General features: G+C 45.8%; 1 protein-coding gene across 1 annotated transcript in view; it reads right to left on the bottom strand.

Moving 5' to 3' along the window:
- USP36 (ubiquitin specific peptidase 36) overlaps nt 1-8,783 on the bottom strand; it is a 27,183-nt gene extending 18,400 nt beyond the window's left edge. Inside the window, exons 1-7 of the mRNA XM_044419871.1 lie at nt 8,330-8,783; nt 4,894-5,212; nt 4,586-4,801; nt 1,755-1,865; nt 1,095-1,197; nt 675-742; nt 226-296 (exon numbers count right to left, since the gene is read on the bottom strand). Coding sequence (XP_044275806.1) covers nt 226-296; nt 675-742; nt 1,095-1,197; nt 1,755-1,865; nt 4,586-4,801; nt 4,894-5,146 — 822 coding nt within the window. The 5' untranslated portion in view covers nt 5,147-5,212; nt 8,330-8,783. The remainder of the gene's footprint in view (nt 1-225; nt 297-674; nt 743-1,094; nt 1,198-1,754; nt 1,866-4,585; nt 4,802-4,893; nt 5,213-8,329) is intronic.
- Between the last annotated feature and the right edge of the window lie 4,270 nt (nt 8,784-13,053).

Raw genomic sequence — 13,053 nt, 5'->3', positions numbered from 1 at the left:
AGCTGTATACTCCCTACTTTACATTGCAGCAAAGTGTCATTTCTTCAGGGTTGTCACATGAAAAGATACAATAAAATACTTGCAAAATGTGAGGGGTGTATTCACTTCTGTGATATACTGTATATTTTATGTCCATGCATGGTTGAACATATGCTCTCATTATTTTAATGCCTTCCTTTTGATCTGGAGCTGTAAAAATACAAAACAGTCAAATAGCTGACATACCCTGATTTCCAAAGCCACATCCAGGTAGGGGTCATAAGTGTCAGAAACACTCTTGCACACAGAGCACTTCACTGCAAAGAAAGCAGAAACACTCACTGGCTTACTCTTCATAGCCAAAGCTGCCTGCCAGTGAGGAGGATGAGGCAGCAATGCTTCCGTCCAGAAAAACCAGTGCTGGAAGCAGCCAACTCACAGGACATCCAATATCCCCTTCACAGCCAAAGGAAATGGGCAGGAAATTTGAATGGCAGACATCAGGAGCTAAGTACCAGCCAGCCAGTCAGTCAGTGAGCAATGCAGATGTGTCGCTAGGCAATGAAGGAAACTCATGTGGTATTACGACTAGACTTAGTCAAAGTTTGAACCCCACAGCGTGCCCTTGTCAAGATATGCAATAGGCAACTCCCGGTATGCATAATGCCACGAGGTATTTGCTAAACTGTGCTCACCACGAGATCGGAGATAGCCACCAAAGATCTGATGCACCAGTGTAGTAGCCTGAGTCTGACGATCCAGCCTGGAAAGACACACATCAGAGGGTTAAGACAGGCGAGACCACATGTCTGAAGTGCTAAGGTTAAGTTCAGTAGGATGGCTGAAGGTGGAGGGACATCCAAGGCACTCAGGCAAGGAATTCTCCTGCTTACTGGGACTGCTAGTGCAGCACTCTGGCTGTTACTGTCCTGGCTAAGCAGCCACTGCCGGAGGAGTGGCTGCTTGCCTAGCATGCACATTCCCCTGTGTGTACTTGACCCCTGCACTCTTGCTAAACTCCCAGCACAAGGCAGGAAGGCTGTAAGATCTCAAGCTATTAATTCTTTCAACCCTTGCAGTCCCTCCCAACCACAGTGACATGAAGCTGCCCATACTTGGTATAACCGTTGAGGCAGGCCTTCTGCATGGCATCAATGGTGTACCGCAAGAACTCGTGTGCATCCTCCTGACTGCCGAAACGGAAGTGCCGAGCAATCTCTGTCCGAGGAAAGAGAAAGAAAGGGCAAAAAGATGGTTACCTGTGGCTCTCAGCACAGGTCCCACAGTGCCAGGTACAGGCGCTCTCACTGGCACTGGGGCTCAGAACCTGCTCCTCATGAAATGACTGCCAGCAAAAATCTAGATTCTGCAGCTAGGAGATTCTAATTCTCCACTGAACGTTACTCAGCAAGATGTTGCTGAGCAGAGCATATAGCGCATTTTAGTCTCATTATAGTGTCGAAACATTTTTCAGCTGTAAACTGAATGATTAAAAGGACAGAAAGGAGCACTTAAATACTTAGTGCATGACTTCTGCACACAGAAGTCTAATTTCCCTTTATAATCCTGCCATCTACAGAGCCTGCTTCTTCAAGCCAGTATTCTCAGCATTCTAAGTCAAGCACAGTGCAGGGCAAGGCACGCAAATGCATACACGCAAAAGCCACAGCTGACTCTTTAAACAAGAGATCTTTGCCCCCTTGCCCTATACAAATTGCTGAGATGCACTATCTCTTCTATCCCGATCCAGTCCCAAAGCTCTCTCCACTGCTTACTTTTAAGATCTCTGATGAAGGACACTGGCTTGATGGCATTGCCACTGTTGGCAAAGGCCTGTATCATGTGATTCTGCATTATGCACATCATGCAGAAGCCTCCCTGGTGGCCTAGAAGAGAAGAAACTAGGAATTAATTCACACGTTTCAGAGAGACAATCTGTTTGCAAGGACTGCAGTAAATGCTGATTAAGACTGCACTAAAAACCCCATGAACAGGGCACGAGTGTCACCCAGCCTAGAACATATTTGCCCAGCCAATGCTATATAAATTGCCTGGCAACAATGACAGTAGAAAATAAAACAGAAGAGCATGTTTTGATGCAACTACTATTCTTCCATCATGATTAGCAATCTTAAATACCCATCATGTGTCAACCCTCTCCAAAAAAGGCATTTTTCTTTGCTGAAGGCACACTGGTCCTATTCATACATCATAGCTGCAAATTATGTGTTAAGTATGTCTCAAGTCATACCTGATACATGTTGCTACCATTTTGAGTATGTAACATCTGATTGGCCATATTAGAGGTTATTTCATAATGTGCAGACCCAGGCACTATGGATTAATTGTGGATTAAACTACCACAATTCACCTACAATTTAGTTTTTACAGTGCCATGCAATCCTGACAAATTGTGGGTTAATTAACCCACAATTTGCTGTCATTATGTGTGAATTCAGTCCTACTGTCACAGAAGCAAAACCTGCACTTATCTATAGCATTTTCCCATACCTTACACCAGGGATCCCTCAATTCACCAAATAGCTTAGTGCCTGAATGAGATCAACCTTGCATAGACAGCTGGACATCTTCCCAGCATATCAGAGCCACATCACAAGCTCTCCCAAAATGCAGCACTTCAGTTCAGCGGTTCAGGTGGCCCTACACATTAAACAGATAAGCAAGTCCTACAAATGCAAAGCTATCTTTGTGCCTATCCAAAATAGAGCCAAATGATTCCTTTTTCTGGAATTGCTTTTGTGCGATCATCTCCCATCAGAGCCATGCTCACATCCTCTCCCACTTAAGAGTCAGCACTACAAGCAAGGGTACGACGGGTGCTGAGAGCAGCAACTCTCATCCGACCAAGTGCTAGCTCTGCTCCTTTGCAGCTGCTAGTGTAGGCTGCCAGACCCTTTCTGCAAGGATGAGTACAAAGACTTGTAATGCAGCTGCCTGCTGTAGAAAACTATCAGTGGAGGGACAAGATAAACTCCAAGTTAGTTGCCTTTGGGGCCACACGCTCTACTCTCCTTTCCATTTCCACTACCACAAGCAAAACACACTTCCCACACTCATGCAGAAATGCAACCGTTATTGCAGTTGGGCACTCTTTGTCACAAGACTTGTAACAAGACTTTAATTATACCAAAGCAAGAGACACAATGCTGCATTAATCAGATTGGGGAAGTATCTTTCACATCACTCTAAAATCTCCTTGTAAGAGAAATCCATTGCAAAGGCTACCTCATCTCTTAAGTACTCAAATACTTCTCATTTATGTATTTTGCTAAATCTGGCCCTTTGGGGGAACCTAGAGGACCTCCGTCCTTCCCCAGCTGTCAGTTTCCCAGATTTTCTGCAGTTTTCCCACACTCTTAAAGTCTGAAATGCTCTCCTAAGGCTTGGTTGGTCGCAGTAAGAGCTTGAATCAACAAATGCTGGGATCTTGGGGTTTGGGCCCTGCCCCTTTTGCCTTCAGCCCCATTCACCACTGGAATGTAGCACTGGTAGCTTTCTCCAAAATACAATGCAGTCCACGAGATAAGAAAGATTCTGTTCCTCTGAACTCAAGTAAAAGCTAATGTGACTTGGAAAAGCATACTTCTCCCAAGATAAATATCAGAAAAGGGAAAAGCATGCTGCAGGGAGAAATTTTAGGTATCCCAGGGGTGGGGTGACTTTTCAATTTGAAATATGTCAAGTCAGACAGGATCAGAACAGAACCTGTCTGACAGGTAAAAAGAATGTGAAGGATTCTTCATACAAGAAGGTTTTGAGGTAACTTCATAGAAACATTATAAGACTTAGCATTCATATAGCAATGAAAATACTTCACAGGCATGAACTTGCTGTTTCCCTTAGTCAGTATCATTCCCCCATGCCCTGCTGTATTGCAGATGTGGGGGCTAACATTGAGAAGAAATGGCTTTCCAAAGGCCACCTGCTGAGTTCATGGCAGAGGCAAAGTTCCAACCAAGGACTATGAATCATAATTCGGTTTCTTAGGGAGCAATCCTATGACCACTGAGGTGGTGGCCCAGAGGCCACAGGATATTGCTGATCTCCCTATCCACCCACAGGGAAGGCTGCCACTGATGGAGAAGGAGATCTGCCTTCACAAGCCTGCTAGTTGTGGGAATGGTACCCCCTACTTCCCTTACTGCTCTATCACCAGTCCTCCAGTGGTGGTAAAAGCAAAACGGGCCAAATCCAGAGCCCTCCTGTTACCCTCAGATGCCCCCAAAATGAAAGAAAATGCACAACAGCTCCGTATTGGTTTTTCCTCCAGCTGGCCCACTGGCACAAGCCAAGCAGCACTTTGGGATTGGCAGCTGTTCTGGCATGGGTTCTCCTTCCACTCCCACCCCCTCTGGATTGATCTGCTTGCACTTGGCCACCAGCACATGTTTTTGAGGCTTCCAGGACCACCAGTCAAAGGCCCCGGTAGCCTGGCACTGGAATGTAAAACCAGAGGCCTACTGCAGCCTTTACCCAGATACTTGACGACAAGAAGCAGATGGCATAGTGCTCTGCCTTGAAGCACCCAAAGGGGGGGGGGGGAGGCGGGTATAAGCCACTGGGCATGCCCCAACCCTACACTTACAGTTGCGGCTGTGTTCCTTGGAAAGCAGGTAATTGGCCAGAGGTGGGGTGTATGTCAGACACTGCAAGGTGGAGTTGAGGAAGCAAGTGTTGCCCAGGTTGTGGAGACCAGCTCCAACACGGTACACACGGTCCCATTTCAGGGAGAGACGCTCCACAGGAAAAAGGACCTTCTGTGGGGCTGGCACACCATCACCTCCAAGCACATGCTCGCTGCCTGACAAAGAGAAAGAAAGTAGGCAAGGTCAGACACAGCAGGAACCAGCATCCCACCCGGCCCCCAAAGTACAGGTGCAGCACGTGAAGTACCTTGCTTTCGGATGAATGCCTCTTCACAGCCCTTGTGGCGACTTGGGTTTTCTGTCTTTGGATTCAACAAGACATACTTGCTCTTGAGGCTCTCCAGCTGGTAGGAGAAGCTTTTGGAGGCTGGTTCAAATTCTATTTTTTGCAGCAAAATCTTCTTGGCCGAAGCTGCCAACAACTTGCCCAGCTCAACATCATCAGTACAGTCTTTCCGCCCAGGCTTTAGGGCTTCTTTCAGCTTGTCCACTATGGGCATGATGCATCACTTTGTGGCAGCAAGGGCTGCTCTGCTAGCTAGGGAACTTTGTTTTGCAGGGCAAAGCTGCAAGAGAAATTACCTGAACTCAGAACCCAATGTTTCTAAAATGCCCCTGGCGCAACCCCCTTGTGACAGCCCATGCAGTATGGTGGCTAGAGTGTTGGACTGTGGACCTGGGAGATCCTGGTTCTAGTTCCCACTTGGCCATGAAGCTCACTGGGTGACCTTGGACCAATCACTGACTTTCAGCTCACCCTATCTCACAGGTTTGTTGTAATGCAAATAAAATGGAGCTATGCAAGCTGCCTTGGGTTCCTCACGAGAAGGAGAGTGGAATATAATTGCCATGTAACAACAACAACCCTCTTCTCTCCTTATCCTTCTATAAACAAGCTAAAGTACACATAACTTAAAAATGACTATTTACTCTTCCCTCTATTTCCTTTGCCTTTCCTTTTACTTCTCCTATGTAAAATTTTAGATTGTAAGCCTTTGTGGTATGGACCTGTCCACTTTTTGTTTTTAAAGGTACAATATACGTTGCTGATGCTACACAACCAACTTGCCAGGAATGACTTTTTTCCCAGGGATTCTGAATTTAACTCAAAATTCTGCAGTAGTTCCATGTTTTATGTTCAGTATCAGGCAAGTTGCAAATAATGCAGCCTTACCGTTTTTGTGTGGAGGGAATTGGCAGAAATTAGTGGAATTAACCCCCCCCCCCCAATATTCTAACTACTAAGCAAACCAGTGCCAGTTGCTGTTTTTCAGCAACAGGCACTGTTCCTGTACTTTGAACTTTTCTCACCATAAAGACTGGACACTCACTTCTTTGAAAACTAGGATACAGTATTTTTTACTGACTGGATAACGCCTACACAGTAAATACACTTCAGTATTCTAGCCTAGAAAGACTGATGTTTGCAATTAAGTCATGCCAAGCAAGTTCCTAAGACTTAGTGTACCCATTAGCATCTCTTGCTCTGTTGGATCCAACATTCTCCACTCTTCAACTGAGCAAAAGTCAGAAGACAAACTACAGACTTGACTACATAAGAAACTTCATCATGAGGTTAGCCATGCTAAACTCTAAATACCAAGGTCTCAAGATGCTTTGCAACTAATTGAAAATTAGCTTATTAATGAACAATTATGCTCCAGCATGGAAAGCAAAACAGAAGCACAACCTAATGCACATCATAGCCTAACAACTCACGACAGGGTCCACCCTTTATCATAAGGCGCAATTTACCACATCCTCAGGTAGATAATAGCAGTTTCACATGATAACAAGAGCTTTCTGCGTCATGTGACTGCCTGGATAGGCCCTAAGTTTGACTACTGCAGAAAGAGGACAACATCCCTTTAAGAAAGCCCAAGTGCTTCTCTTAGTAGAGGTTTAAAACATTGTTGCCATGCTGAACAATGTAAGTAAGTATCTTGTAACAGCAACATCCCTTTCCTAACACAGAAGCCCATATTTGGAAAAAACTCAAAACACTTTCCTATGATTATCAAAAGATACATAAAGGAGCATTTCACCTCTATGCTGACAGGCTCAGGAAAATTTATTAGAAGCATGTGAGTACAGAATGGTGGCCAGCAAATGAAGCTACCCAAAGATTTTTGTACTACTGCTGGGGAGCGGGGTGAGGAGGTGATATAAGTTGCTAGCTTGTTTATCACCAGAATTCTACACCTCCATGGAGACTACAGAATGTTGAGATTTCTATGCAGGTAGAAGCACAAATTTTGAAATGCTCTGATTCCTGCCTGGAACCCTCACCACACAGGACCAATTTCCCGACAGTCACCAGACTTCACACATACAATGCACCAGGAAATGGATCCTTGGCAAGGACACTTCATCTCAGCACCATCCTCTTTCTGACAGCATGGATATCCACATCACTTGGCTAGTCTTGCATGATTTCTGAAAAATTCTAGCTCCTGAAAGCACCTCGGCTTTCTTTATATTACCACACTTTCCCATTCATAACCTTGAGCTTTCCAATTGGACACAGGAGATACATTCTAACTTTGCATCTGGAAAACAACTGTACTGTACATACAGCAAAGCCCTCACCCTGTGTGGCAGGACTCAGCTGGCTCTTGCCAAAGCAACAGCAGCAGCTGCATCTAACCCAGCAGTCAAGGACACACAAGCTACACATAACAAGGGGGGCAATGCAATGATGCAATGTCTGGCCACACACATAGGAACCCCCAGCATTTTGCACGGAGATAATGAATACAGCAAAGCTTCCACAAGCAAACACAAAAAGAAATATAGCAATTGACAGGGGACACTGAGAGGCCCAAGGCCAGCCAGAACATATAGCAGACATGACTTTATGCTCCGCATGGCCCATTCTTCAGGGAGAATGCTTCTTTCACCCTGATTTGTCTAATAAGGCAGGGAAGAGAAAGAGACAGGCTCACCAACTCCCTCTTCCCCCTCCTCCTCCAAAGAACAACGTACATTGGACCCATCTACCTACAGGAAACATGCTCCTACCATCTCCTCAAGAGTAGCCCAGGGAATGTCAAGTGCTTCTGCCACTCTTGGTCTGCCAGTAAAGGCTGCAGGGTGCTCCAGGACGCAGGTATTGATGCGGAAGGCACCCACATCTATCTGCTGCCTTGGCTCAGCCGTCCAATCACAACGCCCATCATCCCCTGACACCACGGCCTGTAGCCAGTGGTAATGGGAGTTGGCGAGCACTAGCCTGAGGAAAGCTGTTTGAGATTATCCTGCCCAGGGCCTGGGCTCAGAGTCCCGGCGGCGGCCCCACTCGACACGCCGCCACGCGCGCCTGGAGCAAGGTGGATGGATGTACATCGCTGACTTGCTCCAGGAACCTCCCGCGGGCTCGGGGACAGGCCACGGCGCCAGGAGAGCGCGAGCGGCAAGCAACGCAGGGCCGTACACGGCTGGAGAAATAAGGCTGGCCCGGACATAACGGAGCAGGGGTCGGATGAGAAGGCAAACCGGGAGGAAGGGCGGCAGTTACCCAGCCAGGCCCTAGACCCGCGATGCACCCCATGCAGCAACGCCCCACCTACCCCGGGCCAAGCATTCTCCTCCGCACGAGAGAGAGAGAGAGAGGGAACAAGCTCGGCTCAGCGCGTCACTTGCCCGGGGAACCCTTGCCGCGCCCTTCCCAGCCTCATGCTCACCATCCGGGGCTCTCCGGCTCCCCGCGTGCGCGTACATACACACACGTGTCCACGCCGCGGAGAACGAGGCCGAAAGAGCGGTGCGGCTCGGCCGGACCAACGCTAGGCCGCTGCGCCGGGCCCAAGCCTAAGGGGCGGAGAAAGGGAGCGGCCCCGCCCGGTCTGCTGTGACGCGACGCAGCGCCGCTGCCTGCATCAGAGGCCCAGGCAGCGCCGCCTGCCGTCTTCCCCCGCTGCTCGCTCTGGCTGCCGCCGCCGCCGCCGCCTCACGGAATCACCAAGCGCTCCCTTTGCTTGAATGCAGAGTAACCGTTCGCCTTGTGCTGCCGTAAGGTCATTTCTGAGAAAAGGTCCCTGCTTGGCCGCCGGCCACGCTTATTCTTCCGGTGCCAGGCTTACACTCGGAGGGGACGGAGAGCATGGCGCGTGACCGAAGGAGAAGAGAGACGAGTATCCAAAAGGCGCAGTGTCCCGCAGAGACGGGGTAGCACTTCCTGCCACGTGCTTCGCACGGGCAAAAAGGGAAAGGGGAAAAATCGGACCGAGCTGAGCGAGACACGTGAACGCAAAGTAATGCTTTTCAACAGCCGTCTGCGTTTGAGATTTTGGGTCACCGTTTGATTCCTTGTCTGCATTTCCAGTCACACGGACCCGAAGTTCAAGGAATTCCGCATTCAAGGGTGGGCGGGATTCTCAAGCCTGGCTTACTCTCCTCTGCACGTTTATATGCAGAGCGGGCGGGAGGCCGTGCTGACGCCCAATCTTCTCCCCAGGGCCTGCTGGTGGCCCACCCCCCTTAAAAAGGCATAATTAGGCCATGCGCTAGGGCTTTTGGGACAAGGCAGGAATGGAGACGATTTTCTTTGAATTCTTTTAATTTTAAAATACGGGGTGGGGAATGCTAAAGGAAAAGCAAATCTCTTCTTAATCACAAAAATAGGTTTTTAGCTATAGGAGCCCTATAAATGAAAGTAGCCCATCTTCACTAAAATTCCAGAACAAATTCAACACTGCACTACAATATTAATTCCAGTAGGGCCAAAATGGTCCATAACCAGAGGTTCAAGCAACGATGACTAAGCGTGAAGAGTAAGTCATGACTGAATTAAGAACGAAGTTTACTTTTGTATACCTCAGTGAGATTAGCAGAGCTATTTTAAGTAGGTTTTACACATACAGAGCAGGTAACCTGCCGGAATGGCCCTTCGGCCTGCAGTGGATGTGACAATCATAATTTTACATTCTGAGACAAAGGGTTAATCTGATCTCATTATTTTAACTTGTGAACTTACAATCTATGTTGTAAGCCGCCCCGAGGCTTCGGCGAATGGGGCGGCATAAAAATGTTTTAATAAATAAATAAATAAATAAACTGTTTAACTCTGCATTATGCACCAAATTTAAGCCTAGAGTATGCATATCATGTTCATCCATACACCTTGAGATGTTTCCATGTTAAGTGTGTCCTTAATTATGGGGATGTGAGGATAAAATGGAATAGAGGAAAACTAAATATGAAATATGCTAAATATGGAATAAACTAAAAATGGAATACACTCCCAAGAGAGATTCACCTAGTGCCAGCACTTCATCCTTTCGGTGCCAGGCCAAACCCTTTTTATTTTCCCATTATTTTAGGGTTTGAGTGTGATTTTAATGTAGGGTTTTATTGTATAGAAAATCAACTTGGATGCTGTGCTCCACTCTGTTTTATTGTAAGACTGTACAATAAGACTGTACAAGACCTCAGTAGTGACGGGATATAAAAGTTCTAAATAAATAAAAAATAAGCCAACTTGGATTCCTTGTAAAAAGAAAAGGATGGGATATAAATGCAATGTAATAATAACAGTAGTAGTAATAAAGCTAGTTTGAGTTGGGAAGTGGAATGAATGGGCAAGCCTATTATAATTGGGCATACTCATTGCCAATTTAATCTTCACATTTCTTCAAAGTCAAGATGTTTATAGGCAGTCCTCCCACTCGCTCTGTATGATCTCTAGAGAGCACCAGGTGCATTTGCCTGGGAAACCAAGGCACATCCTTGAGAAATACAATACCTTGTATACAATTGAATTCCAGCTAATCTAGGACATATGTGAAAGAGATTAGTCTGGGATTCTTTCCATAATTTTTGAAACCTGCTAAACTTCAGGGAAGTGGAAGCACATGTTTGACTAAAACATGGAGATTAATTTGCTGTGCACCACTGTGTTTTTTGATTTCTTGCCCTTGGGAGAACTGTAGGGCATCCTGTCTCCAAGTTTAAGGGGGACATGGACGTCATCAACATGGGAAAGCAGCGGCAGGAGAGGCTTTAGAAATGGGCAGAAAGGGCAGTGAACCAGCAGCTACTCTCAGGAGCTAGAGATCAATTTGTGCCAGATGGAAGTGGGAGCACAGCTTAGAGGAAACTTGGGACCTTTCCTTAGTCAAACTCCATTCCACCATACTGACATGAATAATGAAGCTAAAAGGCATAAGAGCAATTTCTAGTTTTTGTACCTCCAAAGAAGTAAAAGCATACTCCAGACAAAGAGAGTCTGTTCTGATTTTATTTGATAATACTGTTTATTGTCCGAAGACTCAAGTGTCCACGTATGAATTATACAAAGCATCAGAGACATGCACAGTCTGCTTGTCTATTCAACAACTTTCATGTGTTCCCAGCACAAGAAAATCTCAGCTTTCAGAATCCAACAACAACAAAAAAGTCCCCCCCCCCAATATTACTCCACCCACCAAACAACAACCCAGCCCCAGCGCCCCAGTAAGCTTTAAATTATGGCAGCAAGTTACTTATTTTTCATACTTACGAAGCAAAGATTTGAACATAATGTAAACTTTAAAAAATATTTTGAATAGCTGGCATGAAGAAGGGGAAACTGTGTGTGTCTGTGTGTATAAGTGTGCAATATATCAGGGAAGGTTTAGTGTGGCACTAAATCCTACAGCTATAAATTAAGCCAATTGAAGAGACTTTGCTAATGTTTTTCCATAAATAAATCTTTCACAATGGTTATGTTTCAGACTGCTCTTGGAATAGCAAACTTATCTTGCTCACTGGCAGGCATAGAACTGCATTTTGGCTAGCAAAGAAGCAGTTGCATGTCAAAGCCAGTCCCCACCCTCTAGAAAAGACCTGTGCATGTTCCAGAGGCATGAGGAGGAAAACAGAAGGATAAATACTACCCCAACTGGCATTCAGAAATAACTGGAGGGAACTCCACCCTCCAAACATTTTGACATTCTTCCCACTGTATGTTAAAAGCTTCTGATGCAGAACCCCTTAAAAATAATAAGTGCAAATCTAACAGCTAAACAAGGAATTTAAGGAAAAAAAACCAAAACAAAAACATAATAGAGGAATGATACAACTGATTGCCAAAACAAATGGAAAACATTAAAATCAGAGTATCAGCAGAAAGAGAGAGAAAGAGGTAAATGTCACATAGGATATAACCATACAGGAAGCAAAACAGGAGTCTTATATTGGACTGAACAGATTTTTTTTCCTTTTTCTTTTTTTAAAATATATTGAAATCAAACAGACTGGTCCAATATGACATCTTTAAAACGCTACCTTGATGAACAGCATGAAAAGTCCACAGGGGGCAGGTGTGGCTAGCAGTACTTCTAGATACCCTCCAAATCAATTTTAGAGTATTACAAAGAAGGGGTGGCTATGCAGAGCTCCGGGGCCACAGCAAAGAAAGAATGGCTCAGAAGAAAGAAAGGTCAGAGGCAGAGGAGCTGAGTGATGCAATTCTTTTGCAGACAGTCAAGGTCCATTTCAGCACTCCAAAGGAGCATTTGTACTCACAGTTTACAAAGGAATACCTTGACTTGCTGGCTCTTGTAGTCACATATTTGGGAAGGGAACACAAACTCTCACCTTCTGAAGTGCTCTTGTTACAAAGGACCAATTTACATACTGGGCAGATGGCCGGGCTTGAAGCTACTAAGACCCAGTTAAAAATCATTACTCTGTGTAGCAACAAATCTCAAGGAGAAGAATGGCTCCTTTGGTCCGCATAAAAGTAAACACTTAAATCTTTGCTGGCTGGGAGCGGCTTTGGCACCAGATTTACACGAATGGCACAAACGACTGAAGGAAAGTGAGCAAAGTAGGTGGTTCAACTAGGAGGCCTGATGAGCTGAATCCAGATTCCCTAGCAAATGTTTTTACTGAAATCTGAAAGCAGAGAATGAAGAACCAGAACTTGCATGCATCTCTCATGTGCACAATAGGCAGGGCTTCCTATCCACTGACAAACGTTGTGACTTGACTAGTTCCCAAAATGTCCCTGAAAGAAAAGACTCTCCTCTCAGAGCAATTTCTTGATGAGCTGCTTTGCCATTGGAAAGCAAATGCAACTCTTTTGACCAGGGTAAGAGGATGTTGTGACTCAGGACACCATCTTCTTTTGTGGCGGCTAAGAGACATGTTTGTTCTCAGCATACCCTAAGTGTGTGTGTGTGAATGTTGCAAAAAGCAGGAAAAGACTTTGAAGCACTGAGCACGGAGGAATCAATGTGTGGTGTGTGTGGAGGGGAAGATGAATTCTTACACAGGCAGAAGTTAGTAGGGTAAGAAAGATCAGAGCTGTCTCCACAACGAGGGATGCCCCTTCTCAAGGCAATAAGAACCTGGTAGGCCGGCTACACAGAATCAGAGGCAACACCTCTCAGCCAATCATACTGTTCATTCTGGTTCCCTCTCC

This window comes from Varanus komodoensis, unplaced genomic scaffold (genome assembly GCF_004798865.1).
Source record: "Varanus komodoensis strain SLA01 unplaced genomic scaffold, ASM479886v1 scaffold11, whole genome shotgun sequence".
Taxonomy (NCBI): domain Eukaryota; kingdom Metazoa; phylum Chordata; class Lepidosauria; order Squamata; family Varanidae; genus Varanus; species Varanus komodoensis.
This window is presented reverse-complemented; position numbering and strand designations above follow the sequence as displayed.